Source organism: Amia ocellicauda, chromosome 22 (assembly GCF_036373705.1).
Source record: "Amia ocellicauda isolate fAmiCal2 chromosome 22, fAmiCal2.hap1, whole genome shotgun sequence".
NCBI classification, from domain to species: Eukaryota; Metazoa; Chordata; class Actinopteri; order Amiiformes; family Amiidae; genus Amia; species Amia ocellicauda.
In genome coordinates this window covers 383,469-410,816 of record NC_089871.1, presented here as the reverse complement: position 1 = coordinate 410,816, position 27,348 = coordinate 383,469, and the positions used below count along the sequence as shown (strand labels likewise).

Here is a 27,348-nt window from a genome sequence, read left to right as displayed (position 1 = left end):
ATATAAACTGTGACACTGTGTGGGGCCGCATACGGCCACTGTGGCTGGGATGGGGGAAATAAGTGTAACTTGATTATTATACAGTATGTGGTGCTCAAAACAAAGACGCACAGAACCCCAACACAAAACCCTATCTATCTCCTCTAGAGACTAAACAAAATCTATAACAGATCTCTAATTAAACACGCAGCTCATAAACAACACAACACAGTAGCAGGCAGTCCATATCACAAATCAAAATCCTTAAACAAGGCCGTAACTAAAGTCCAGGTACCACAATCAGTTTTCTTCTCTCTCTCCTCCCTGCCCCTCCACTAATTTACTAGTTACTAGTCTCTTCCTTTTTACTATTGCTATCACCATTGTTTTATTCTAGGAGAGCAGCCAGTCACAGAGAGTACAGTGGGTCAGGTGTTCCCCAGTAATTTTCCTCCCCTAGGGTCTGGGGAGGTGCCGGGCGGTTCTGGGCAGGTTCTCACCACGCCGCCCAGCATGGCATGATATATATATATATATAAATACAATATATATCTACATGGGAGCATGCAGGCTCTGAGATCACTAGAAGAAAATGTTTTTTGAAAACCTCGGTTCAAATCCCCGTTTTTAGTTCCCCAGTGACATTAATGGGCTCTAGCATACTTCCACCCGATGAGTTTCTCTCCGATATTGAGCCGCACTGCTGGAGGAGGGTTGGCGCTGCCCGATTGGCTCCAGGCTTGGAGGGGAGGAAAAACTGTGAGAGGAAGGGCTCTGATTCCCATCAGCCCGACCATCATCTGTACACCCAGTAACACAGTAAGGCGTAACAGTGACAGATAAGATCCCAGGGACGAAGGACAGACGTGTACTATGATCCTCGGCATCTCGGGGCCCCTGAAAAGCTGAGGAAGCGCTGCCACACGCCTCGACGCTGAGTCAGGCTTCCTGCATTAGCGCTCTAATGTGGCAAAGCAGGATCCCATGCCTCTCGACAGTGACAGGCGACAGGAGCCATTTACATAACGACAGGATTACAATAGCGCCGGGGCTGCAGGGTCAGACTCCCATTAGAGTTTGTGTCCATCACGGCGGCACAGGGCCGGGCAGGGGAGTGCGTTACACGGCTCATAAAAGTGTCCCGTTTACAGGCAGAGTGACGGCAGACGACAGACAGCACACGGCTCTGACTGCAACACAGGGACAGCCACATGGGATCGTCGCACAATCTCTCGTTTATGTGTGTGTGTACATACAGTATAAATACACAAGTTATACAATTGCTGGTGCTACAACAGTGTTAACAATTCACTTAAGTATGGGGGCGCCTTGTCCCGGGATAGATGTATGAAAACAGGTTACCCTCTAGTGGATAAACCAACCAGAGCAGACAGCACGTCCCGCCTGCACACAGTCCGCAGTCACAGACGTGGTTTAAAACGTACTGAATTTATTTCATATATAAGAGCGAAGGATCAACATGATGCTGAAAGGTTTCGACTCTGACCCTGATATTCTGAGGAACACGAAGGAGTCGAATCACATCAGCGTCATGTTGATCGGCTCTCGTGCCGGAAAAAGACAGCTGTGTTGTTCCAGTGATCTGGTATCTGTTTATTTCTTTGTGAAATGTTTGGCCAGAACCCTCTGTGTTTCTTCCCCAGCGTTTTTCAGGATCTCCTCTGTGAGTGCGTCATCTCCAGGTGCTTTTTCATTATTCATCGTTAAAGCCTTCTTCTGGAGTCACTTGTGTTCATTGAGACCTCTTCCTCTTCTTCACTGCTGTCATCACTGAGATGCAGCTCTCCTGATTATCACATCTTTTTGATTGTTTTGCCTTCATACTTCTTCAGGACAATGATTAGTTTCTCTCTGATTCAGAGACGTTGGACATTGCAAGAGAATTTTCAGGAACTAGCATCTCACAAAACATTAAAAAATATCTCTGAAGATATACATATCTATATAGATCTATAACACATCATATATAGCTGTAGATATACACAGATATAGCTATTTGTGCCCAAGAAGCCAGTTATGTTGTCATCTGGATTTGAAGGATCATCTTCTTTAGATTTGATGTCTTTGGGATTGAATCCGTACGCAGGAACGGCAGCACCAAACCCCTTCAGTCTGCTGGATAACGGGAGATAGTTTATCTCTTTAGACTTCAAAGAAATGAGCCCCCTGACCCGGTCCGTCACTCTCACTGCTCGACCACACTTCCCTGCAGCTCTGTGATAGTTGGCCACGCTGCTTAAAAGCACCTCATCGGTAACCACTGACCCATCCCTCCACCCTGTCATGTCCACTCGACTGCGCTGCCCCACGATGCTCGGCCTGTGAACATGACCTGTCCTCCACTCCCCCCGTTTGCTGTAAACACCGTTCTCTTGATGGTTCTGAGCTCAAACCAGTCCATTCTGACCGCTAACCACACACCCTGACTTGGCCTTCCAGTAATGACCGCCATTAAACACATACACTATGAGAGCTGCCAGCAAAGCCCCTGTGAGGGATCTTCAACGCTGCGCTGACCTCCAGTCTGAGCTCCTGTGGCAGGAAGGCAATCCCTCGTGGGCCGGCAGCACGGCAGCCCTGTCTCTGAGGCTCTCTGGAGTGCGACCGCTGGAACCCTCAGAGATAGACTCCCACCTGGGCCGATGCTACACTGCTGCCAGACCAGGCCCCATTACCGAACCACAGTGACTGTCAGACCTCATTACAGAACCACTGGCCCTCAGCTGTAACCACTGGTCCGAATACCTCCCTCAGCACACACACTGTTCTCCAGGATTAACTCCTTCTTCAGCCCGCTGTCATGATCTGAGGCCTCGACACAGAACAGTGAATTAAATACGGGCAGGAGTGCCGGCACTGCTTTGGCGCTTTGCGGGCCGGAGTATTACAGGTCTGGATGCAGATGTTTCCCGAGGAGCAGCAGCCTGGTGCCAAGAGCCCAGCTGTGCGGTGGATGTGACTCCTGCCCCCTAGACGGCCGAGCAGCAGGCCAGCCGACCCCCCCGCAGACCCGACAGCTGTGACACCGGGACCCTCGGCGTCCCATGGGCATTCCCCCGTCACCGTGCCACTGAGTGAGACCCGGCGGACCGCCTGCAGAGCCAGCCAGCGCGAGGTTGTCCAAATGTCCCCTCTGCCTAAATCATCTAATTAGGACACCTGTTTTTTTTGTGTGTTTTGTTTAATTTTGTTCTGAACTCATGAACGGCACGGCTAATTGAATCAGCTGTGCTCACACGACTCCCTGCAGGTCCCCCCCCACAGTCACGCTGCTGGGCAATGCCAGTGGAGTCGCTCCGGTGCACCGGGTGGCCAATCTATCAGTGCACTGCTTTAATCTGTGCGTTGGCACAAAAAATCTATTTTTTTCCTCTGGTGTTAAGTGAGGAAAACACCATTAGATGATGAATCTCCGTCGTTCGCTCGCAATTCCATTACCCTGAAAGGGTATTGCTCTGAAAGGTAACATTTGTTCGTAAGCCATATTCCAGCGCTAAAAAATAAATAAAAACAATCAAAAAACAAATAACGAGAACCTCACTGAAGCGTGAGTCCGAGGGCACAGGAATACAATCCCGAAACAGTGATTCATTTATTTACTTATTTGTTTATTTGTCTGTTTCTTTATTTTAAGAGGAGTACTAGGATTAAGGTGAGGCTGGGGATGTGTAATTGAAGCAATCAGTGGGGAGAAGGTAACACTTTACAACAATTTCTAATTCCTCTGTAGGAATATATTAATATTAATATCTCATTATGTTCCTGGTTTGATTTTGATCAACTCTGCACTTAATCTAACCCCGTCTCCAATCCAATCCCCAACCCAGAACCTAAACCCAACATTAACTCTCATACATTGTAAATGTTATGGATTCTTTCATTAGAAATTCATGGCCATTATTCTAAACCGTAACTCCGATCGTTCGGCTCAAGCCAACGTTGTGTCCGTGAACGCGGCCTGACAGCAGAGACGCTGATCGATGAGATTGGGCTGCCGGTTGTTCCTCTTTTGTCACTTATTCGAAAAATACCCAACTGCAGTTAATTCACTTTTCAGTGCCAACTACCGTTCAATGAAACTCGACGTCCAACGCAGCGGGTCAAAGGAGCGAGGAGAGACGGCACGAGACTGCAGGGGCTCTGGAGGGGCTCTGGTTCTGTGGAGACGGTCTCTGCTCGACACAGGAGTCAGCGGTGAAGGATTGAATCCAACCGGCTGAATCGCTGCCATCGGGGCCGCGGAAGGGGAGAGGTGCCCTAGGGCTCCGAGCCTCTTGTCTGCTGGCCTCGGCTTCCCTGGCACTCTAGTTCGGCCCGTTGTTGACCATGGCCGTGCGGAGACACCAGGGTGCCAACAGAGCTGGTCTTTCTGAGAGAGACGCACCGAGGCGCTGGGCCCATTTCTCACCGTCAGGGGCAGATTTTTGTTTGGAGTTTTATAATGTAATGTAAGGTCGAATGTATCGTTACTCTTGAGCAGAATGAAAAGCAGCCATTTTAAATTCCAACAGAAGTGGGGGGTGTGTTGAACCCGGGCCAAAATGACACACGAGTTTCCCTGAAGGGGCCTTGGAGCCCTAACAGGACAGCCCTAATTGTTAGATAGATGAACGTATGTCCCACGTATGTTTCAGAAAATATGGTACGTCCTGCAGGTCCGGACGATTCACAGAGGTCACAGCTTCAGACTTAAACTGCCGTCCTGAAACAACATCTTTTAATGCAGGTTTTAAAATCCCACACCCCTCTGCATTGCGTGTGTGAATCATACAATCACACAACAAAAGAAATGAAACGGAGCATTATCACTGTGGTAAATAATTATTTTATTTTTTTTATATCATAAAAAAGTAAAAATGAGGAATAGAAGAGAGCAGAGGGGAGCTTTATGCGTTGGACCTTTGCATATGATCGGTAATCATTAATCAAACTAAGCAGACTCTCTCTCAGCCAATGGACTCATTAATGCTCCCCCAGGACTGTCCCATCCATGTTGCTCTCTTTCACCAGCCTCATTAAGCCCCCCAAGTGAAATCAATCTGTGCTGAAGAGAGAGAGAGAGAGAGAGAGAGAGAGAGAGAGAGAGAGGAGGACAGGGGGTCTGTAAGTTGATCGGAGCCGCAGCTCTCCTCTGTGCAGTTCGATTACGCGGGGCAGGAGGCGGCCGACCGCGGGTGCGGAGGAGGGGATGAGCGTCTCGCCCGAGGGTCGCTGTGAAGGAGGGGTCAGGGCCGGTGCCCAGGCAACAGATGGCAATACACCCAGGGTTTAACGTGACAAACTCCGCAGCCTCCCTTTCTCCCTCCTGGGTGAGAAACATGGACGGCTGTAAAAGCACCGGGCAGACGTGACCGTGTCGTCCCTTCACTGGCGTGTTTGTCACGCGGGATTATCCTAATATTGTTACGCAGTGATGTTAAAAGAGTTTTAATACTGGAAAAAAGAAGGAAACCTCCTCAGCGTTGGGCAGGCGAGGTCATTGAGGCTGAGGAGGGCATGGCGGGGCAGTGGGGGGTGATTTCATCCAATGACAATTACCCAGCTCTCGTGATCCTGTTGCCACTTCCACAGCCTGCGCACGTATCCTGGGCTTGTCTTGGACACAAAAACCACCGACGCGAATTTGAAATACTTCACTGTCGTGATTCACATGTATTTTCTTGACAGTTTTAGCCCTGTTTGCAACATGACCAGGAGAGCTGTTCCCGCTGTCTCTGCATTTCAGTTCAAACACAGGGAGTACATCTGATCAATACGGAGATAGGCGGGTAGATGGGGCGATACATTGATAAAATATACAGACAGACCGATAAATTCGGATTCCTGATTGAATAAACACCTGATAAATCCATGCATATTTAAAAAAAGTCTCTCTCTTTGTACTTTAATTATTTATTTCAAGAACTTTGCCTTTATCTGCTCACTCTTGGTTCCATTAAGTGCGGAGCGAATTTCACAGCCGCGACGGAGGCCTTTGAAAGTCGCCTAGATGTTATGCTTTTTAATGATGTATTCTGAAAGCACCGGGGGAATCGAGCAGCGCTGCTTATATCGCACTAATCCTGCTCCTTCTCCCTCTCGCTGTCTCTCCTTCTCCTCCTTTTCCTACGTATTGCCCCGGCGTTCCCCGAAAGAGGAACTAATTATGTGTTGCCGACTGAGAGGGATGCGCCGCAGCGATGTGGGTCAGGGAGCAGCCAGCCCGTCCGTCTCAGTGCGGAGGGAGAGGCCGGGAGGCTTTTCATTGACTATCGAACCGAACAGCTGCGCAGCCCCTGGGCCGAGATGGGCACGAAGGGCTGAGTGTCGGCCTCATGATCATTACAGCCGTAATTAAAGGATCCTTCGCGTCGCGCTCATCCATCGCTGACAAAATAAGCGATTTGGACTCCTTCCCAGAGTTCGTCTCGCGGTCATCGGTCACCGGATAGAACTGAGTGGATATGCTGTGCCTCGGCACCTTCTGACAGGCCGGTAGATTTCACTTCAGCTGTGTCCAGCAGGAAGAGTTCAACATTATAATTATTCATTTCATTATAACATTTAGTTTTTCTTATGATACCAGCCTTGTGTATGTTTTGGGTTTATGGTTCCTAAAAACAAAACTGCGAAGGAAATGACTAATTTGTTCTCAGAGTTTTTATTCATCTCTGACTGTCACATTTAACAGTTTGACGACCTGCCTGTTCACTGTAGTTTTTGGCAGATATGAGAACCGTGGGGTTCATGGTATCACAACATTGTACAAAGTGACACAAGTGATAAGTTGGGCTTTTATCAGCGCTGCTTGACAACACTTCATCAGCATGACGCCCGTAGGTGGGAGTCAGAGGAGCCGCGGCGGACGATATGCAGTCACAGATTTTTTTATTTTTTATTTGAATGAACAGAATCGAGTAACATCAACCTTCCTCTCCGTCAGCTGCGCTGCATGACTGAGGGCTTGAAGACGGAGAGGAGTAATTTGACCTGTCATATGCATAACATGTTTGTCCTTTATTCCCCCTTTTTTAATGTATACATCTCTGCAGGGATATGAAGTCGTTATCTGAATATTACGTGCCATACATGACATTGTCAGAGTTTGGAGGCTTTCTTTCTGAGATGTTTGTTGTTCATGGTTGAGTCTAAAGGTGTCACATGATCAGGTGGGCTTTTGAAATCTCATACAGGAGGCTGATAAGATAAGTAAAGAATAGAAAAACAAATCTTAAACTTCGTTCCCTTGTTGGCATTTAAACAATTATAAGTACGTAGACTGTAAAGCATTATCAGATCATTGTGTGTTTGTGTGTGTTTGAACTGTGCTGATCCTTATCTGTGCCGTACGGTGACGACATTAGGAAACCATTGAGTTTTATCCGGTCGCATTGTTGGGCGATTTCCTCTGATAGTTTTGCGTCAGTGATTCCAGGAGATATCTCTGAGATGAACCCTTCGATATCCTAAAAACACTACAGTTGCTTTAAAAGCTTTCTGATATCTGTATGTAGTTTCTTGGTCTCTCTTGTTGTCTTTGAAAAGGTTACTTATTCAACGCGACACATTTCAGTCATGCAGTTCGGCTCTCTCTACCTCGGCTCTCCATTAATTCCGCCTGGTGAATTATCGTACGTTTATTTATTTATTTCGCAGTATGTAGGTCATCGCACTAGTGTCTCTGCCTGGGCTGTGCTACACATGCAAACTTCAGGAACCTGCCCCCTAGACACCACCACCACAGGAGATTTAATAAATTGCTATTCCCAAAATATCTTCATATCATTTCTGTCCTGTCTTTTGGACGTGCACCTTTTAATGATGCACATGATGACGTGACATGATTCATTAGAGCACCAGAGTAGCCCACTGGCCAAAGCAAGCAGGCATGTGGTAATTTCGTGTGTACAACCCCCTCTCAGTGGAATCGCCCATATTCGAATATATAAACATATAATCCAGTGCCACTCGGGCAGTTATTGGGCTGAATGGGTGGCGCTGCCTTAAAGACGCTCCGCAGCCCCCCATGTCCTCTGTCTCGCACTCGGATCAGCACTGGCATCTGCATTGAACAGAGTGCTCTCCCAGTCAATGCCCCTCACTCATCCTGACACCCAAGGAGTCTGAAAGTGAAACAAGTGCGAGCGGCGAGTAAACACGGTGCCATAAACCAGTGCCGGCAAACAGGCAGCCGAGGGGAGCTGCTCCTCCATGATTCATCACGACCGGCAGCTTCTGATTAAAACCATAGGCTGCAAATTAAAGCGGGAGGGGGGACGGCATTACGAGGCTGACTGGCAGCGGCCGCACGTGTCCCGGGGATGAGCGAGTGGGAGAATTAATTTATTAATTTAATAAATAAGTACAATTAAGAAGCTTCCATAAATGATTTCTGCAGGCTGTAATGCAGGATTGAAAATTCAAGATGCTGGACCTGTTTGTTTGGAGTTTTTTTTTTCTCCTGTTGTTGTTCTTTTAAGACCACGGTTATTTACGAGTTCCCGGGACAATAAATTAGGCCTAATTAGCTGTTTGAGGTTTTAATCTCCGGATGACAAATTCTCCTCTTTTCGCACGGGAAGGATCCACCAATCCCGGCCGCTAAGCCAAATAGCAAACAGCCTCTTCCTTGTCATCCGGGCTGATTTGCAGTCGGCTTTTGTTATGCAAACTAGAATTAGCCTCATCAGGTAGGAGCCTGATTATCACAACGCTGTAACCGGTTAGGATGACATGATCAAATGATGTCCCAGAAATCCATCAAATTAACCTCCGCCGCGCTCCGCACTGGGAGAACGGTTATGTAAATCTGTCATTTGCATTTGATTGTTTTGCCTCTTCCGCAAGAACTAGAACATTAATCTTGAATAATTAGGAATAATCTGTTAGATTGGTTTGAGGGAGAGACGGCTGCTCTTCCATGAGATGCTCAGATGAGGATTGTGCCAGCGCCCGAGTCACGTGGCCAAATTAAAAGCAGTTTTGTATATTTTTAGAGAACCAAGTGTTAAATGAACCAACCTCCTGTCCATGTGAAGCTACAGGTGATCCATTCAATCTTGCATTGCATCTCTCCTTCCCTTCCCCACTGTGCATCGTAAACTGCCCACCCGGTTGGGTTTGGGACAAAAAGCAGTGGTAAATGCGCCTCTGAAACGCATGACGCCGTTGCAAGCTGGTTGTATCTCTTGAAACATAATTAAATACAGAAAGAGGAGAGACTGGTTCTTCTCTCTCGATTGTTTGCTGCGCTTTGCTGCGTATCGCTTTCTGCACGTCACGGTTCATCTGAGGTGAGAACACACGCATTTCTGCCCGTACGCCTGCAGATTCAGACACCTCTGGAGAGGGGGGTGTTACACAGATGTTCCTCCGAAGGCTCAGAACAGATTTTTGAACTAAAGATTATGGAGCCACCCCCTCCCTCCTCTTTTGTATTTCAGTCTTGGGTTGGATTGACACCCTCCTAAAGCACAACATGTTTATGCAAGCGTGGTGAACGAGGAGCACAGCAACTACATGCCTCCACAGATAATGAGCCATAATGCGGTCTGAGGGCGTGTGCCAGGACAGCAGGAAGAATATTCATGCATGCAAATCTGCAAATAATATGAAGGAACATACATTATACATACGAGTGTCAGATCCCACCGCTGTGTGTGGAGACCCTCGATCCGGCAGTGCGTAACAAGAATACACAATACACATTAGTTAGCAGGAAGTATGAAAAACTGTGCAAATTGCTCATATTGTTTAATGACACGGCTCTGCTGTCGTTTTGTCACGGCACAGTCTCACATTCAGACATTGCTCATGCCCGTGTCTGCGCTCGACGGGTTGAGATAAACAGGAAATGGGGAATACCTTCATTTAACTGAGAGATTAGTATCCCACACTGTGGCACACGCAGTATGCTGACCCCAGGACTAAGTGGCAAAAAGATTTTTAAATGAGCGTGGAGTTGCACTCATTAGCCATGATGAGGGGACACACTCTGTGGATTAGCCCTGCTGCATCATTGATGCAGCCAGATGTTGATGATGTTGGCCTGCCAAGCCGGCTGGTCCACTTTGTTTGGCCTTTTAAAGACGGCGCGTCTGCAGTTCCCTCTCCGAGCCCAGAGAGGCCCATTGCCAGACACTCAGCTGACACTAGTGACCTCCTCGCGTCCCTGAAGGTCATCCGAAGATCATTTAGGACGCCTCCGCGGAGAAGAAGGGAACATTTGTCCCCCTGCAATAGATGTGTGTCATGTAGCTGTTTCAGACCCCGACAGGAAGGGAAGCCAGTCGATCAGAGCTCGGGGGGCTGTGAGAAGCTGGCTAAGGGACGGTGTCATGTTATTGTACCATCTGCCCCCCTCCTGAGTCCAGCTCAAAGGACGTCCCCAGTAAAGATGAGCTGTGACTCGGGCAGCACGGGCCCAGCAGGACGCCCCGGGGCGCTATCGAAGGCCTGACACTGATCTGTACGGGCAACTGGATGAGCACATTACCGGCACCGAGTCGGAAGTGGCACTTGAGCCGCTAATGTGTCCTGATCAGGGGACAATGGGAGTATTATGTCATCCACATCAGAGACGCAGGCATCTGTGTCGGACGAGGATTCAGTCACAGCCGCGATGACATCACACTTCAGGAGCCCCCGACACATAGTGAGATGATGCGTTGATCCGCGGTGGGGAGACGCAAACAGCGAGTGTGAATTAACATCTGTGATGGACGGCAACGTAGGCATCCTTTATAGGTAGTACGTGGCTCCATAATAACAGATCTGTGCGATGAGCAAGAGGTCTATTAAGAGTGACAGGCCAGGTGAGGAGCTAATAAGAGAATTGCTCATTGAGAAGATATGAACACAACGGCACGCGTCCCCCTGTGGTCAGTTCGGTCTGTTTAAAATGAAAGCACCCAAGGACTCAGGAGTGACTCCAATCATTATTGAATTAATCGAATTAAGATTTTTATGTGGTTTTATTTTAATCAGAGACGCCCAGAAAAATGATCCATTATTGGAATAAAGCTGAGACCACAGCAGACTGGCCAGAGTGACAGTTTTGTTTTTCTGCAGTACATATAGAGAGGTTTAGGACTTGGAATGTGCCGCACAAAGTTGTGTAATTAAACATCTCTATTATACTGATGCCTTTAACAGCCTTTCACTGCAAACGTTTAAGCAGCTTCTTCACCGAATGCGTGTCTGGAGGCTATAGAGAGAAAAATGAAGCTATGACTTCATCCGAGAGTCCTGTATCAGACTGACTGCTGGGTAGTCGTTTTGGAAGTAAAAAAACACTGAAAACATGTCGATGCAAAAAGAGAAACTGAGCATTGTGTAGTACATTCGTTTTAATTCAGCCGAGACTGCAGCGTGATCCCTGGACTTGATGAGGATTTGCACTTTATATTGCAACACCATGCAACACATCTATACATTTCAGGAATAAGATTCTCCACGACTGTTCCTCTTTTAATTTCAATGTTTTGTTTTGCCAGAAGCAGGAAAGGTTTGTTAAAGTTCGTATTAGTCATTGCGTGCCCCACACGGCTTCAAAACCCCTTATTGGCAGTAACTCCACTCTCACCACGTATTATGATCGCAGGTCAGGGCCAGCTGGGTCACTTTAACTGAAGTAGACTAACGTTTTTAAATTAAAACATCTCTTTGAGCACTGTAATTACTATTGGTCATCTGTATATAAAAACACAACACTCTTTGCAGTATATTGGGCATATGTGTGCTTTTGCTGCAGACGTATAATTCATAATGTAGAATATAAACTATTTAGAAAATAAAATGTTTAAAAACAGTTTGTCTCAAACAGGAAGGTGGTTCCCAGTGTTCCATCACGTCACACTATAATGAATGTTAAAAAGTATCAATAAGCCTTTAAAGGCGCTTTTTTATTAGTGTTTGCCCTCGAATTCCGCGCAGAACCAAATCAATAATCCACTCCACTGCCTGTCTGCCGAGACCCTTTGGTGATCTGTCCACACCTGCGACCAGAGGAAATTAGACTCTGTCCCCCCAGCCCCCGCGCCTGCGTCCCCGGGGGCAGCGAGAGGGAAGGGCAGCGAGAGGGAAGGGCAGAGGCAGCTCGTTCATCACGGTGCTTTAGCTCATTCCCCCAGAGAGCCGCGGCCCGGGGCCCTGGAGCTGAGAGAGCGGGGGGGAGGAAGACGGATGGCCTAGCCGCTAAATGCCTCTTCTGCCGTTTTAATATCCTCCTCGTGTGTCTGAGGGTGGGGCGGGGGTGACAGCCAGTCAGCCAGCTAGGAGTGGAGCCGACTGGGGTGTCTTTTGTTTCAGAGGTCATTAAAGAGAGGGCTGGGGGGTCATTCCAGCAGGGGACGAGCAGATGAAACAGGAGCAGCTTGGGTGTTTTTTGGGGACACTGGGACACCGTGTGACTTGGATTTCAGCAGCTTTTGGACTAGGACGGGTCTCTGCGATGCCCTGGAAACCAATCGCTGGATTATCGTTTTCTCTGATCTTTAAGAATGACGTAATTTGTGTAATTTGCTTAGAAATGTAGCTGTAGTTGTAGAGCTGTGGTCTAAATCCTGCTCAGTGAGGGATATGGCGTTTGTGGACAGCGCTACCAGAGATCCGACCCAGAGCACTTGGAGGTTCAGTCTCTTGCGCTTCTACATGTGTGTCGCAAGTATGTCCTGGAGCAATTTCATGTTATTTGAATTGTTCTTTCCCTGTTTATTCTTAAATGGTTGTTCCCACTATTACGTACCAAATGGTTGGTCGATGTTTATTAAGAAACATGTTCGTATGTATGCATTTATTTTTCACACATAGGTTATATTCTATATTTTGGGACGGACAAATGGACCTCCCCTAGACGTGTATCGGTTCTCTCTGGATAAGCGATGGCCGCACTGTACTTTGTCTCTTTCCTGCTGTATTTCACATGGTTAGAGACTTTTTCTCTCCGTTATTAACTGCAATGCACAAAAACTGGTGCCAAAGTTAGTGAAGGACTGCTATTGCCATATCCTTAAACTCTGGGACCGGCCACATCTGGGCCTTCGCATCAATCACACTGGTGGAAATGACTAAAGCCAGATGCTTAATTATATAAGTGGACCTTCAAAGGGGCAATTAAATAATTAAGGCGCTTATTGTGTTTTTTTCCCTCTAAGATCTGTCTGGATAAGGATCGCGGCTGCACTGCTTATTCTGCGTAACAAATGAGCATTGAGAGGAATTAGTGAAGCAGCAGCTGCCGTCTTCAAAGCTACCTTTGAAAAGTGTTACTGCTAGGCTTCCACTTATTTATTTATTTCTGCCATGCTCTGAGGAGAAGCTTGTTCATTTTTTATGTGTTTAGAAATGCGTTTCTTTCTCTTCAGCAAGACTGGAATTTGTGAAACTCCTTGATCGATGAGTTACTTCTAAGCAGATGGGTGTTGGTTTGCCCTTTAAGTTGTGCCAGAAGCTCTCCTGTAATTTAATCTCGACTTCTCGCTGAATAATTATCTAACCAGATCTTTCTCTCCCTCTCTCTCTCTCTCTCTCTCAGTTGCGAGCAAAGTGTTGCCCACCAATTCCGACGCTCTCCTTGGTGCCTCGGTCGCCACCACCACCTCCACGCCCCCTAATGTCTACCTGCCGGCCAACTTTAAGCTCTCCAGTGCACAGCTCGCCTTCTTCCTGCGGGAGACGCGGGCGGAGCCACCGGGCAACCAGAGCGGCAACCTCCTCCAGCGCTCCGAGAGCTTCGTGGTTTTCCAGACCAAGGAGCTCCCGGTGGTCAACGTCACCTTTGGTCCTTTCTCCCAGGGCCAGAGGCTCTCCAAAGACTTGCTGCAGCCCTCCAGCCCCCTGGACATCCCCGGCTGGCTGACGGTCAACTGGAAGGTGCGGGCCTTCATCGTCCAGCCGCGTGTCTTCTCCAGCAACCCCGTGGTGCAGGTCCTCTTCTATATCGCCGGCCGAGACTGGGACGACTTCAAGGTGTTGGACAAGCTGCCCTGCATCCGCCTCCACGCCTTCCGGGACGTCCGGGAGATCAAGACGTCCTGCCGGCTGCGGGGGGACCTGGCGCGCTGCCTGGCTCAGCTGGAGCTCCCGGCGACATGGTTCAACACCAATGTGGCACCCCTGGGCCGGCGCAAGGGCGTGGAGGGCATGGAGATGAGCGGCGAGACCCTGCAGGCGGAGCTGTACTACACGGTGCACGAGGCCGATGGCAGCGGCGAGTGCGGAGACAATTCCCCCCGCAGAGGGGCAGCCCGGAGCGAGGTGCCCACCCAGCACCCTCTCCTACGCATCGGCAGCATCAGCCTGTACCAGCCCAGCCAGGAGCAGATGATGGTGGACAAGCAGCTGGACAAGAACATGTTCCTGCGCCTGCCAGAGAAGCCACTGAAGCCCGGGGAAATCCTCAGCATCAAGCTGTTCCTGGTGCCCAACTCCACCGTGGAGCAGTTCACCCTGAAGTAAGTGCCCATCAGATGAACGTTATTGTGTCTCTGATCTGACCGTTATAGGACAAAGAGTTGCTGCTTTCTCTTTAGGCAATGTTTAAAAATGGTTAAAGGTCCCAACCCTGACCTCACAGCTGATGAATGCCAACAAAGGCCGGCAGATGAAATCACAGTCTCCCTATTGGGCTTCAGCAGTTCGTATGAAAGTAACAGTGCTAGGTTTATATGTGTGTGTGTGTACTGGGTGTCTAAAGATGCACTGGAGAGCCCAGGGGTAATATTGAAAAGATACTGCAAACAAAATCAATTGCAAAGAGATAAAAATGGCTGTCACTACCTTCTCCCGATGTCTTTTAGTTTCTTGTGTTTCGGTGTAACGGTCTCTACTCTGAATAAGTATGTGTAACAGTGCAATCCTGGCACAATGCACTCGGGCCGGGCGTGGCGTCCGTTCTCTCTGCTCACGGGGTCATTCTGTGTCACTTCATCCCATTTTCCACCAGAACACATGTCGGCGGCTCAGATTCGTATTACAGTCCAAACAAAAGAAACGATAAGAAAAAAAATGCACAACGTCCGCTGTACTAGGCACAAATCTCAGATTCAGTCGGTTTCCTCTGTATGAGAACCAGATCTTCAGCTTTGCAAGTAAAAGACAATTTCTGCGTTAACTGACAGCTGTTTAGATTAAATTCCTCACAGGCCGCTCCGTTTCTCATGCATTAGTGCTGAGTAGATCTGATGCCTCCTCCGCTGTTTACTCCCAATATATCCCACAGTTTTTAATCAGGAGAGAAGTTGCTGTTTACACAATAATTCGAGCTGAGCCTTGTCTTTGTGGAGGCAGGTGTGTTTGGGGGAGGGGAGGCGATCTGTGGTGTCTGTAATAGTATCCTGCATTCTCCCGTGACGAGCAGGACGCTCCATAAACACCGTCTCTCTAATTGTAAGCGAAACTTCAGCCGCTCTCAGACTTCAATTTAGCAATTAAGCGCAAATTAATTAGACTTCAATAACTCATTTAGAAGTATGGGAACAGGCACCGTTCTGCTTTTAGATGTGAATTGCTAATTAATTAGTGTCATCTCGGAGTTCAGCAGTAATGAACCATGCATGCATATTTAAGACACAGCGTAGGTGCTGTACAAAAATAGGCCCGAGAGCTGACATTTCGTGGGAGGACGGGCTGGAAAACGGATGTGCCTGAGGTCTCCGCAATCGCCGGGCTTATTCTGTTAGATTGTGTCCTTTCCGTGTTGGGTATTAAATCAGCACTGCCTTCCAGTTTACTCCTGTGTCAGCACAACAACATAAAGGCACCTAAACAAAGCAGCTATCTCTGGCTACCTTGCTATTTTGGTTGCTTAGTGGCTTATTAATTCTCCTGCCATTTCTTGTAATGATCGCAGGGACGTTCTGTGGGCTCATGGGAAAGCATCCTTCCAAACCTGTGAAGTCTGCACTTTTAACGCTACTGAGATCTTCCTGGAGTGTGTGTTGGCTCCTCTAGGAATGGGTGCGAGAGTTTATCTCCGAGCTACTGATTCATTGGGCATTTCCACAGTTCTTATACCTCCATCTGTGCTGGGATGCACTGTTGACTGGGAATTCTCCTGGCACAGGGGATGCCTGGTAACTCGGGGGTTCTCAGCCCTGTCCTGGAGGAGCCCTGCCCTGCTGGTTTGTATTCCAACCCAGCTCTCAATTACTTAATTGAACCCTTAATTGAAGTAACTCCTTCTGGGAACAGGTTTCTTATCCTTATCTTTGTGTAAAGTTGTTGTCGAGATTGCCGATTACCAGCTGCCCTCCGACATGACCCTGAGGAGCCGCTCAGCACCAATTGGGCTGTAAACAGCCTGGAAGGACGTCTTGCAGTAGAGGCCAGCGTGCTGAGGAATCGTCCTGTCAGTATCAGAGAAGTCGGCTGATCCGTGGGTCGTTGTCCTGCCTGTGTGTTGTGTTATACAGGTTCAGTGTGGTTCTGCGGTGATGAGCTGATTCGAAATGGGCTGGTTCTGAAGGCGAGAACCTCTCCTAGAAAATTCAACAATTACAACCCCACCACCACTAATATGAATCTAGTACAGGCCAGGATAGCTCCTTAAGATGTTGGCTTTTTCAGGAGTGTCCCCAGAAACTGTCTTTGGTTCTTGTACTCTCCTGTGTCTCTGAGCCTCCATATCTCCGGTGGGAGTTACGGTGATGGGCTTGCAAGGACAGGTGAAGGTCGGCAGCCGCGCCAGTCTTCGCCATCTGCCTGGTGTCCTTTCTAAACCCCAGGGTTGGGCGATGGGAGTTGCGGCGCTGGCAGAGCGGAGCACTTGGTATTCAGGAGGGAGCGGAAGCAGCCTGCACTGAATTGAAAATGTCAATAGAGGGAGAATTAAATAGCACTTGGAAGTCCTCTGTTGAATTGCCCTCACAAAAGAATTATTAAAGACGGAATAATGGAAGACTTTAAATACAAATTAAGCCCAGTCGAGGCGCGTCCCCCCCACCCACCCACCACCTCTCCCTCCGCCTCTCCTCCTTTCACAGATTTCCTGCTCTTTATTTCCCTGCTATTAAAATAATTGCAGTTCAAAGGGAGGGGGAGCCAAAGGATGTGTCACTAATGGAGATACGGGAAGAGGTTCCCCACCGTTCATTATATCACACTTGGCGCTATAAGCCGGAGAAATTGATCTTGTGGGCGTTTAGCCTCTTACCTTGGCTCATGTTGGCAGTGGCTCCACAGCCCCTCCTCAGATCATGTTTCATTGGACTTGGCGCTGAAAGAGTAGTGGGACAGCCTGGGTCCCCTCACTCTCGGCCAGGGACATAGATGGTCAACTGTGGAGACAGTGATCCCGCCCTCACAGGGGTGAGACACAGTGATCCCGCCCTCACAGGGGTGAGACACAGTGATCCCGCCCTCACAGGGGTGAGACACGCAGTCACCCCGCCCTCACAGGGGTGAGACACGCAGTCACCCTGCCCTCACAGGGGTGAGACAGTGACCCCGCCCTCACAGGGGTGAGAGAAGGATGTATTTTCTGAATACCCACAAGGACTCCTTAAGCAGCCAAGTGTGAGCTGTATTGCAAACCAAAAAGAAAACAAGGAGGTGTACAGGCTCCTCAGACACTCGTCACCCCACGGATGTCCGAGAGCCCATCACTCACAGCGCATCGTCAGGGACGCCACGGGGCCGAGCCGCCTCCCTGCTGAGACGGCATGTCTTACCACCCTGAGATCTCACACCTTCAATGCTCTTTTTCCCGTTTTGCTTTATTTTATTTTATTTTTATGGCGGATGACATTTGGTTTCAAAGCGAAGCCGCAAAGTTAAAAAAAAAAAAAAAAACAGACCTGTATTATTATTGTTCTTTTTGAGATCGCATTATCTGTATCTGCCTGCTGTTGCCCGGCTTTGATGTATGTTTTGAAGAGACAGTTAATTTCAAGTTTTTATCGTCTGCTCTTGTAAATTCTCATTTCGAAGCCGGCTCTAGGCAGCTCTGACAGACAGGGGATGGATATGCGCGCCCAGTTTATAGCACGGTGTCATTATAGCAGCCGCCGGGAGACGATTCTCACTGTGCGCCTCAAAGTGTCCACCGCCCGAGGAGCCGGTTCTAGCAAACTTTAAAGCATCGGAGGAGTTTATGAGCCCAGCTGTGGAAAACGGCAATTTTTTTTTAGTTTTTCCATTGATGCAGAAAGCGACGGTGGTGATCACTGGCCCTTGTGTTGGTCACACTGGGCAGAGACCCCTTTGCCACCGATCTTGAGATTTTATCAGCCAAAACATCGTGGTAGACGTTGGGATCCATCTGTCCCCCGATTCTTAAAAGACTGGAGGACACTGGACAGCCATAAAGCAAAGCCTACAAGGTTCAAATGTCTCCAGGCTAGAATATATCTGCTTCTGGGCATGACTGCAGAGGGCTTTTCATCTGTACCAAGTTGACCTTTGTTTCATTTCCCCCGGCTGAGCACCTTGACTCTCCGTCTCTATACGGAGATGTCTGCACACTGCACAGCTCCACCAGTTATAACAGAAGTTATTCACTCAGGACCGGTACAGTAAGCGTGCCCTTCAAGTTACTCTGAAATGTCGCAGCTTTTTAAGCAGTGGTAAATAATAGGAAAAAATGAGAGTCAGCAAATTGTCCATTCCATCGTCGTCCTGCGCTGAAATTGGCAGCTTTAGCCATAATTGATCCTTTTGCTTTTAACTGTGAAGCAGTGAAATTTGATTAATTTAATTTGGTCTTGCATTACTCTGCTTCAGAGACCGGTGGCACCAGACGGAATTCAGATTCTCACGAGGAACTGGAAGGGAAGACTTCAGATGCTCAGTGCGGTGGTTTGCCAGTGTTTTGAAACTGCAAATGATGCAAGTGTTTTCATGAGGTCGTCCAACTTGGCTTCTGGAAAGTGTCTGGGATGTACATTGATAAACAAAAGTTATCAGAGTCAGGGGACTCGTGGTGAATACCAAACAAAAGCAAATCTAACAAATATGGTGAGTTTTACAGATTTAAAACATTAATTATGAGTTACATCAAGAACTGTCTAATTGCAAAGATATGTCACTCATCTATTGTAGTGTAATTGTTGTGTAGGTGTTGAGTATAGTTGAATGATCTGCATGTCTTTCTGCATGTCGCAGCGTCTCACGAGGCAGGTGATCCATACTCGTGAAGTCCAAGTGCATTTCCAGAAGAATATAAACAGCCGTTATTGTTTCTGAGGGAGAGGTTGGCGAGAAGACTAACGCTCTGATGTTAAGATCGTCCTCAGCATTTCGCAAATGCAGAGAAGCATAGCATAGCATAGCAGGAATAGCTCTAACCTGCCACAGCAAATCAAAAGCCCAAAAATACCTCGTTGAGAGTTCTGTACACTGGGTGGGGGGGGAATGGGTGCCATGGCAAACCTGGTCTTCATCCGTGGGGGTCCCAGGATACTGGTCTGTCTGGGAACGCGGGGGCTCTATCGTGCTTCTGTCCCGTCAGGCCGTCCCGTCCCCCGCGCCCGCCTCTCTGACAGCGACCGCCAGCCGACTCAATGTGGTTCGTGCCTGCATTGATGAGGTCACCTGTCGCTCCAGTCCACCTGTCATCCCATTCTGATCAGACTGTGTCAGTGGTTAATGCACCATCCTCTCCGCCACACACACATACACGCACACACACATGTACGTACACGCACACACGTGTACACGCACACACACGCACACAAACATGTACACACACACACACAAACACACACACGTATAAGGGTCTATATTGCTTTTGAAGCCACTCTTTGGCTTGCAAACTGTGTGGCTTAGGAGCCGATGCTGTGGTCGTGACGCTCAGACCGTCGCTCGGTTCTTTTCACTCCCTCGTACATAACCTCGCCAGCAATTCAACAAAGAGAACAATCAAGTATGAAAAACCACCTTGATTAGCAAAACAAAACTGAAATCTCTGAATTAATTATCCCGCTCCGCTGCCTGAAAAGACACTGAGGGTGTGAGTCTGTTCCACCGTTTAGCGTGTGATTGCTTTTTAATGAAAGAGGAAACCGAGACGTTCCTAGATCAAGCGACAAGACTGTTATCTTCAGGAGCCTTTGGAATTCATATTCTTTATCTGTTTGTCTTTATTTCAAATAATAATAATAATATATACCCACCAGATGTGTGATTAATGTGCTGTAGGTGGGGAGATTTAAGTCTCTTCGGGGGTGATTGTTGGAGGCAGCATTAAGGAAACAAATCGCCCAAAGCGACCAAACTACAGTGTGTTTAAGTGCCAAATGCATGTGATTGTCCCTGAAGGACAGTGTCACCATATGTCCTGGGCATGTAGCTGTGGTGGGCTGGGACCTCTGCACAATTCACACAATTTTACCCTTCTATTATTGTATTAAAATACACATTCTTCGATATTGTTACATTATTTGAAAGAAAACACAGAGACTAACACGCCCTCAATGAAGTTGTTTCGCCTGTGAGGTGAAGACCGGAGGCTTGTCCTGGTCCTCAATGGACTTCAAGCCGATCCGCTGCGCAGGAGCGATTAGAAAATCCGTCCCAACATTGTGTCAGTGGCGGTGCCCCCCCGCCGCCGCCCCGCTGTGTGAGTGTGTGAACAGATATCATTCCTGGGTCACTGGGCGGCGCACGCTTTCCCGTCAGTGAGCACAGTGGTGCGAAGCCCGCGTGGCCGGGCATCGGAGCCGGTTCAGCTGTGCCAGCGAGTCAGACGCCAGGCCGGCCACGTGCCAAGCAGAGACGGAGACTGGCCGAGCTGACGAGTGATTATGCAGCACGAGCACAAAGATAAATAAATATGCATAAGCCAGATGGCTGCAGAGAGCACTTTGCAACAGGAAAAACACACACACAGATAAATAAACCAGTTGCCCTCATTGTGAGAGTGCAGGGGGCTCATTTTGCACTGTTTAAAGCACATTGATTTTGAATTGTATTTATTTATTTGGGGGGGGTATTTATTTATCTATTTATTTATTATCTTCACATCAATTAAACTGAAAAGTCTCCAAATATCAAAGCAGTACGTCTGGAGTCTCTCATATCGCTGATCTGTGTGACTCTCTCCGGCAGGATCCTCGGGGCCCGGTTTGCCCCAGATATCGCTGTGTTTGTGTCGGGGCCCTTAGGTGCTCGAGATCCCGGTTTTATTCATTTATTTTCATTTATCTGATATCTGGGGTCACATGGTAAGAAAAATAAATAAAAAGATTAATAAATAAGGTGTAGTAGTAAATGCCATTTGACTTCTGACTCAGTGTGGGCCGGGGAGGCGCTGCCGCCTGCCACGGCGGATGCGCCGAGCACGGTGACGGCTCCACCTGCAGCCATGCGGCGCAGCAGATGTGGGCAGTATCACACGCACGGCTGTCACATCAGCTTCCTTCCACATTGCCACGTTCAGAGCTCTACTTAAAGGTCAGAGTCCTCAGCGCTGCGTACCTGCTGTAAGCGAGCATGTGAGTAATGAAAGCAGAAGCAGCGTGACGTCGGACCTTCCCGAGATGTCTTGCGCGGCTCCTGCGTGCCGGCAATTAGGAAGCGTGCCTTAATTATGCACTGGGAGCTTGCCTCTGACATGCCGAAGTCTGGGCTGGCACGGCAGCTCGTCAGCGCCGTCCCCTCTCACTCTTGCCCCGGGGTTTCCCGCCTGCAGCGCACAGATAAGGGCTCGGACTGTGTGCTAACATAAGTAAGCGTCCGTGAACCAGTCAGAAGGGTAGGCAGCAGCCAGCGGCAGCGCAGCGTGGCTGTGTAGTCCTCTCCCTCTCCCGAGACTCCCCACAGTCTCACGGGCTGACACGCCAGTCTGCCGCCGGGAGTTGTGTCAATGTTCTGTGGATCACAGGAATGCTGGATCCCCCTCACGGTCACAAACGCGCGGCGCCATCCTGCCTCCTGCATCCCGGAGTCGCCTGGCACAAACAGTCCGACTGCTCTGGAAGCCACGAGAGCTTACGGTCCCAACTGGCACTACAATATGGTGTTGGATTTGTATTTATTGAGTTTATTTATTGCATGTATTAGATGTGAGCTATGGCACTGGACTCAGAGCTCTGCAGTTAGGCTCATTGGTGGGAAAGTGAAGGACAGCATCGATTTCGCTCTTAGCCTAAGCGAGAGTTTGCTTTCCTGGTGGTTTTTGCAAAGGAGAGATTGTTCTTTCAGGAGAGAAAAAGATAGCTCTGCACTGGGGAACAAGAGAGCGGTGTTGAGTACAGTGATGAGATGAGGCTTTTATCAGAAATCACATCACATTCTTAACCTACAATTTGCTGGTGGCACGACATTACCCTTGGAGGAGTCCAGGGCCGGCGCTCGGAAAGCATTCACCGCATGATAGGTGCTTCCTATTTCAAAACCCCTCGGGGCATTAAAAACCAAGAGCTCTTGCCATTACAGGCTGTCTTTCTTACATTACATTGCTTTTCTAGTTTGTAAAAATCTGCAGCTCTCTTTTTTCCCACAAAGAACCGAGCGCAGTATCCGAGATCCTGAGTACAGCCCGGAGACATGGTTCTGTAGAGGGAGGCACTGCCATCTGCGCCAGGGGTGGTGGATCTAGGCATCCACTTCGGTACTCTTTACTCCTCCGGTTCCCATTAAACATCATTGATGCACAGGCTGACCCCACGCTCAGGAGATGCACAACTTTTCTTTGTGTAAACTCTGTGAGGGAGGAAGCAAAGCCAGGCGCCACCGGATGAATCGAGACGATGTTGACATTATTATTAGACTCGCTTCCACCTGATCCGATTGGTGCTGCTGGCCATTCGGAGAGAAGAGTTTCAAGTTTAAATGCCAGGTTTATTCAAGTGCAGGATTGATGCAGCCGGAGACACCAGATCAGCACAAACAACATAAACAAATAGTTATCAGTATTATATTATGGTTTATTTTTACATTTGATAACGTCTGGTATTTCTCTGTGATTCTGCTCATCTGTGCTCTTTTAAAACGATGGGGGAAAGCAAACCACAGCGCTTTTTAGTTGATTTATTCTCAAGCAAAGGGCACGCCTGTCAAATGAATTAATGAGCAGGAAAACAAAACCAAATTAACACAAACTGTCTCATCTCACCTGAGTGTAATCAGCCCGTTTTCTCCTTTTAAATTAGTGAGATCCCCAGCCGGATGCAGATTTCCTGAGAGGCGCATGAAGATGTTAAATCCCCACAAATCCTGAGGACTTCATCAGCCTGGAGGACTTGCTCTGGCTAAATCCGACAGTATTCGACAATATTTGGTTCTGTTCAGCAGACCAGGAAATTTTATGCATGAAGCTTCCAGGAACACCTAAGCGGCCGGTAATCGCTTCTCCGGTCGGGTCTATCGAGGCGAGTGCAATCTGTGCCCAGGCAGGCTGTGGTTGTTTCATTCTGCGTCTACCTGTTAGATTGGAAAATGCAATATCAGAGTTTGTTCTGGAAGCAATTTTCATACAACGCTGCCGTTCTGAGACGTAAACACAGTCTATCCTCTCTCTTTGTCTATTGAGAGGAAGCAGACATTACCTCTGGAGCTGTTCTGACTGAGTGAGTGAGTGTGAAGACACTCCAGGCGTGTGATCTGAACACTGCGTTGACTGGGAGAGCACACTCCAGGCGTGTGTTCTGAACACTGCGTTGACTGGGAGAGCACACTCCAGGCGTGTGTTCTGAACACTGCGTGTTGATGCGTCCCGTGACAGCAGTGCAGGAGGTGTGGTCCTGTTCTGTGTGCGACTCAGCCGTGGCTCAGTATTAATGTATTCATTTTGCTGAGCCTCTCTCCCTGCAGAGGCGTCCTGCTCTTACATTTTCTAGTCTTAAATGGTAAAATCCTGTTTTACCAAACGTCTCACTTTGCCCTCTTCTTCCATTGGCTTAGTGGTTCAGCAGGGACCACATCCGCCTGCCGTTGCCTTCGCAGCTAAGCCCTGATTCTGAGGCGGTGCAGGGGCGTTTTAATCTGCCTTTTCTGCGGCTGCCTCTGATGTTGCATCAGTCGATATCCGCACAATTAGCGGTTGCCATTCGGGCCGGGATCAGAATGGAGAAGCGGAGCGTGCCTCTGTCCGTGGGGACGGGATTATTGAACATCTCGTATAAAGAGGAGGAGTTTGGCTTTTGAAACGGACTCTCAGATTTCATTTTATTGGAAAAAAATCCCAATCACTGTTAAACGGGCGCACATTTTTGGGGGCTTCTGAGTGGATTTGATTATAAAAGTCTCCACTCAGGGGCACTGTACCCTAGGATACTTTGAGGGATAGAGAAACATCTGGGGCCATCTGCAACACTTTACACACATCATGGTGCGTCGTATGGAGTTCATGGACCACATCAAACCAGAGGAGCTTTTCCAGATCAACAGGGACACACGCACCCGGGACACAAATGGAAATTGGGCTTCAAGGCATTCAAGACAGAAAACAGGAGACACTTCTTCACACAGAGAGGCGTCACAATCTGAACAAACTCCCCAGCGATGTGGCTGAAGAGACAATTTGGGAACATTCAAAAACAGACTGGATAGGATCCTTGGATCACTGAGTTATTAATGGACACCAAACGAGCACGATGGGGCGAATGGCCTCCTCTCGATTCTTATGTATATGTGGTGATAGCATACTTACCCCAGGTCTATAGGCAGGTGTTAAACTCAGCTCCTGATTGCCTAGTGCCAGTCGTTGCATGTTCAGGACATAGAGACACCTTCAGCAATGGAACCCGTTGGCATGTTTTGACCGGGCAGGTCTGTCTGACGAGCGTCGGGTGCTCTGGCATGTTGGCATGTGGAAGATCACATTGCCATTGCGTGTGCTGTCGGGGGCTGCAGTGTAGCACAGTGGAAAGACCAACACTACACCACCACCAGCCTACAATCGCAGAAACGCTTTTATGTGCTTTGAAGAAATGTTTTTCTTTATTATCCCCTCCCGCCCCCATCGATGCCCCCCTGTCGTTGCCCTTACATGGCCTGTCAGCGTGGTGGTGTCAGCGGATCGGAGGTGACAGCCCTGCTCCACTGTGCCCGGCAGACGACTCCGGCCTCCTCTGGATTGTCCGACTGAGTCCCCGAAGTGCTCGGCTCACATGGGTTTGAGCTGGGCCGGGAGAAACGACTGCAGTTGACTCGGAAAGCTGCGTGATATACGTGCCCATATGTGTGCGTGTGATTGTGTCTACAAAATACAGGGCCTGCGTACCATACTGGAGTGAGGGAGAACACACAGCTGTGACACAGAGAGGAGGCGCAGAAAAACTGATCCTCTTTGGAAAAAGGGAATATGGGGACAGCATCCTGAAATGGAAGAAGAACAATGATGAGATTTGAACAGTGTAGGCATGGTGAGCGTGGACCCTTTTCCCCATCTCTCCGTGGCCCCCCAGTCCCTGTGTGCAGACGGATATCATGTGGGCTTTTCTTTATTCTAAATGCTTTTATAGCTGCTCTCGGTTATTCACTACTCACAGTGTAGACACAGAATTAATAGTCCCTCAAGTCTTTTGCCAAGAAGCACTGTAAAATAAATGAAAGGACTCATTTCCCTACAAATTGGTACACGTTATTAAATAATTCGCTCACACACTGCATCATTTGTTTCCAAGGCAACTGATCTATTTCGATGAACAAAAATTAGTTTTTAGGCACATTTCGCCTTTCCTGGGAGAATTAATGGTTTTGTATTCATTTGGAATAAAGGACGAGGGCTGATTGAGCAGCGAGTGACTCCAGTTGGCTGGTTCAACTTCCTATATTATCCTCCTCTTCTCATTGTCGTCTCTTTCAAGGTCAAACAATCTGCCATCTTTTGTGTGTGTTGTGCCTTGTTGGGGATTTCACCCGCTGTGATGGGAAGAGCAAAATAAAAACGTAAATAAAGACCTGATGCCATTGCTCACATTGTGAGTTTTAATCTCTCTATAAATACATGTGTGTTTGCGTGGCCTGTGGCTCGGCTCTACCTGTGGCTCCGAGACGGGCTCCTCTACCTTTTAGGGAGATGGGCGTGTCAAAGGGCACCTAATCTCAGACGCTGCAGGTCTGTGGAAAGGCCGTCTGTGTCAGTGCCGTGGCAGCGAGGCTCGCGTCGTGCGTGTTTTTGTCTCACAAAGGTCACTGACGCAACCTCCCGGAGATGTTCGAGCTTCTGAAGGGAGGTCATCTAAGGATGTCACATTGTCCTCTGTCCCCCAGCCCGGTGTGGCGGGCTGCTGGCTTACCTGGTATATGTTACAGGGGCCAGATCATATAGAATAGTATTTTATCGATGTGTCATTTTTTCGTGCTCGTTTGAAATCTTTCTGCAGAAAGCAGATGCAATTATCCATTAAAGAAACAATTACCAAAGATAATTAAGAAATTACAACTTGTGGTGGATTTATTGATAATGTTCTTGCCGAATGAGAAATACATCTCTAACAACACACTGAAGAAAACTGGATCTATAACCTATAACCAGCCGCCAGGTGACGCAGGCATGTTTGTGCGCCGCCTGAGTGACCGTCATACCGTGAATGCGAGGATCCAGCGCTGTGAGTGACACGGATGCAGAGGCGGGACGCAGTAACTGCGAAGCCCCTTGAGTTGAAACCATGTTAGTCCAGCACTGATCGTTTCTCCAAACGAGTCCACGTGACTCTGAGGGGGGGAAAATAAACGAGTCTGCGATTTCTCGTCTGCCCTGGCGTTGCGTTTCTCTCCGCTGTGTGCGTGTCGCGGAGGTCAGGCTCACGGATGCCTTTTGTGCCGCCGTCGTCTCACAACGCAATTAAATACACCTAGCCTCAGAGGAGATGTGGAGATCTTCGGGGAAATTATGTCTGCCTGGCCCCCTTGGCCCTCTCTCTCCGAGTGCTGTGCGCTCCGGCATCCATCTGCGCGGCGCTCTCTCGCACGGCTCTGTCGGCTCTTAATTAGACCGTCTCGCACGCCGAGCTGGCCGAGAGCCTCGCTAATGACGTAACATTAAAAAGTTTCTCCCTCCAGTGGCGGCTGCTGTCGTCCCCCTCCTGAAGGAAGCAGATGAGAGAGAGAGAGGGAAAGGGAGCAGGGAGTGATTTAAAAGCAGCTCTTGGACAAGAGATTAGGGAGACAGGTCCGGGATTATTGAACAGCAGCCTGTTGTTGTGCCAGGTGAGCTGGAGGTCGGCCCAGAGTAATAGGTGCATGTGTCGCTGATGACACAGTAAAACTCTCTCTCTCTCTCTCTCTCTTGGAGCCGGCGGAGGTCCAGGGCTGCTCCGAGTCCAGACACCCCCTTTCCTTTCTTGTTTTGTTTCTTATTTATGTATGTGTTTATTTTTCTATTCCAATAGAAAATGCCCTGAACAACTGGATTTTCTTCCTCTCCTTCTTCTGTAAACTTTTTCTGTAAATAACGTGTAGAGAGATGCACCATCTCTGGGAGAT

At 48.5% G+C, this 27,348-nt stretch overlaps 1 protein-coding gene across 2 annotated transcripts in view; it reads left to right on the top strand.

Annotated features, from left to right (window-relative positions):
- tmem132e (transmembrane protein 132E) overlaps positions 1-27,348 on the top strand; it is a 189,962-nt gene that overhangs the window by 123,117 nt on the left and 39,497 nt on the right. For both annotated transcript variants that reach the window (XM_066695210.1, XM_066695209.1), the window contains one exon: positions 13,514-14,432. In XM_066695210.1, coding sequence (XP_066551307.1) covers positions 13,514-14,432 — 919 coding nt within the window. The remainder of the gene's footprint in view (positions 1-13,513; positions 14,433-27,348) is intronic.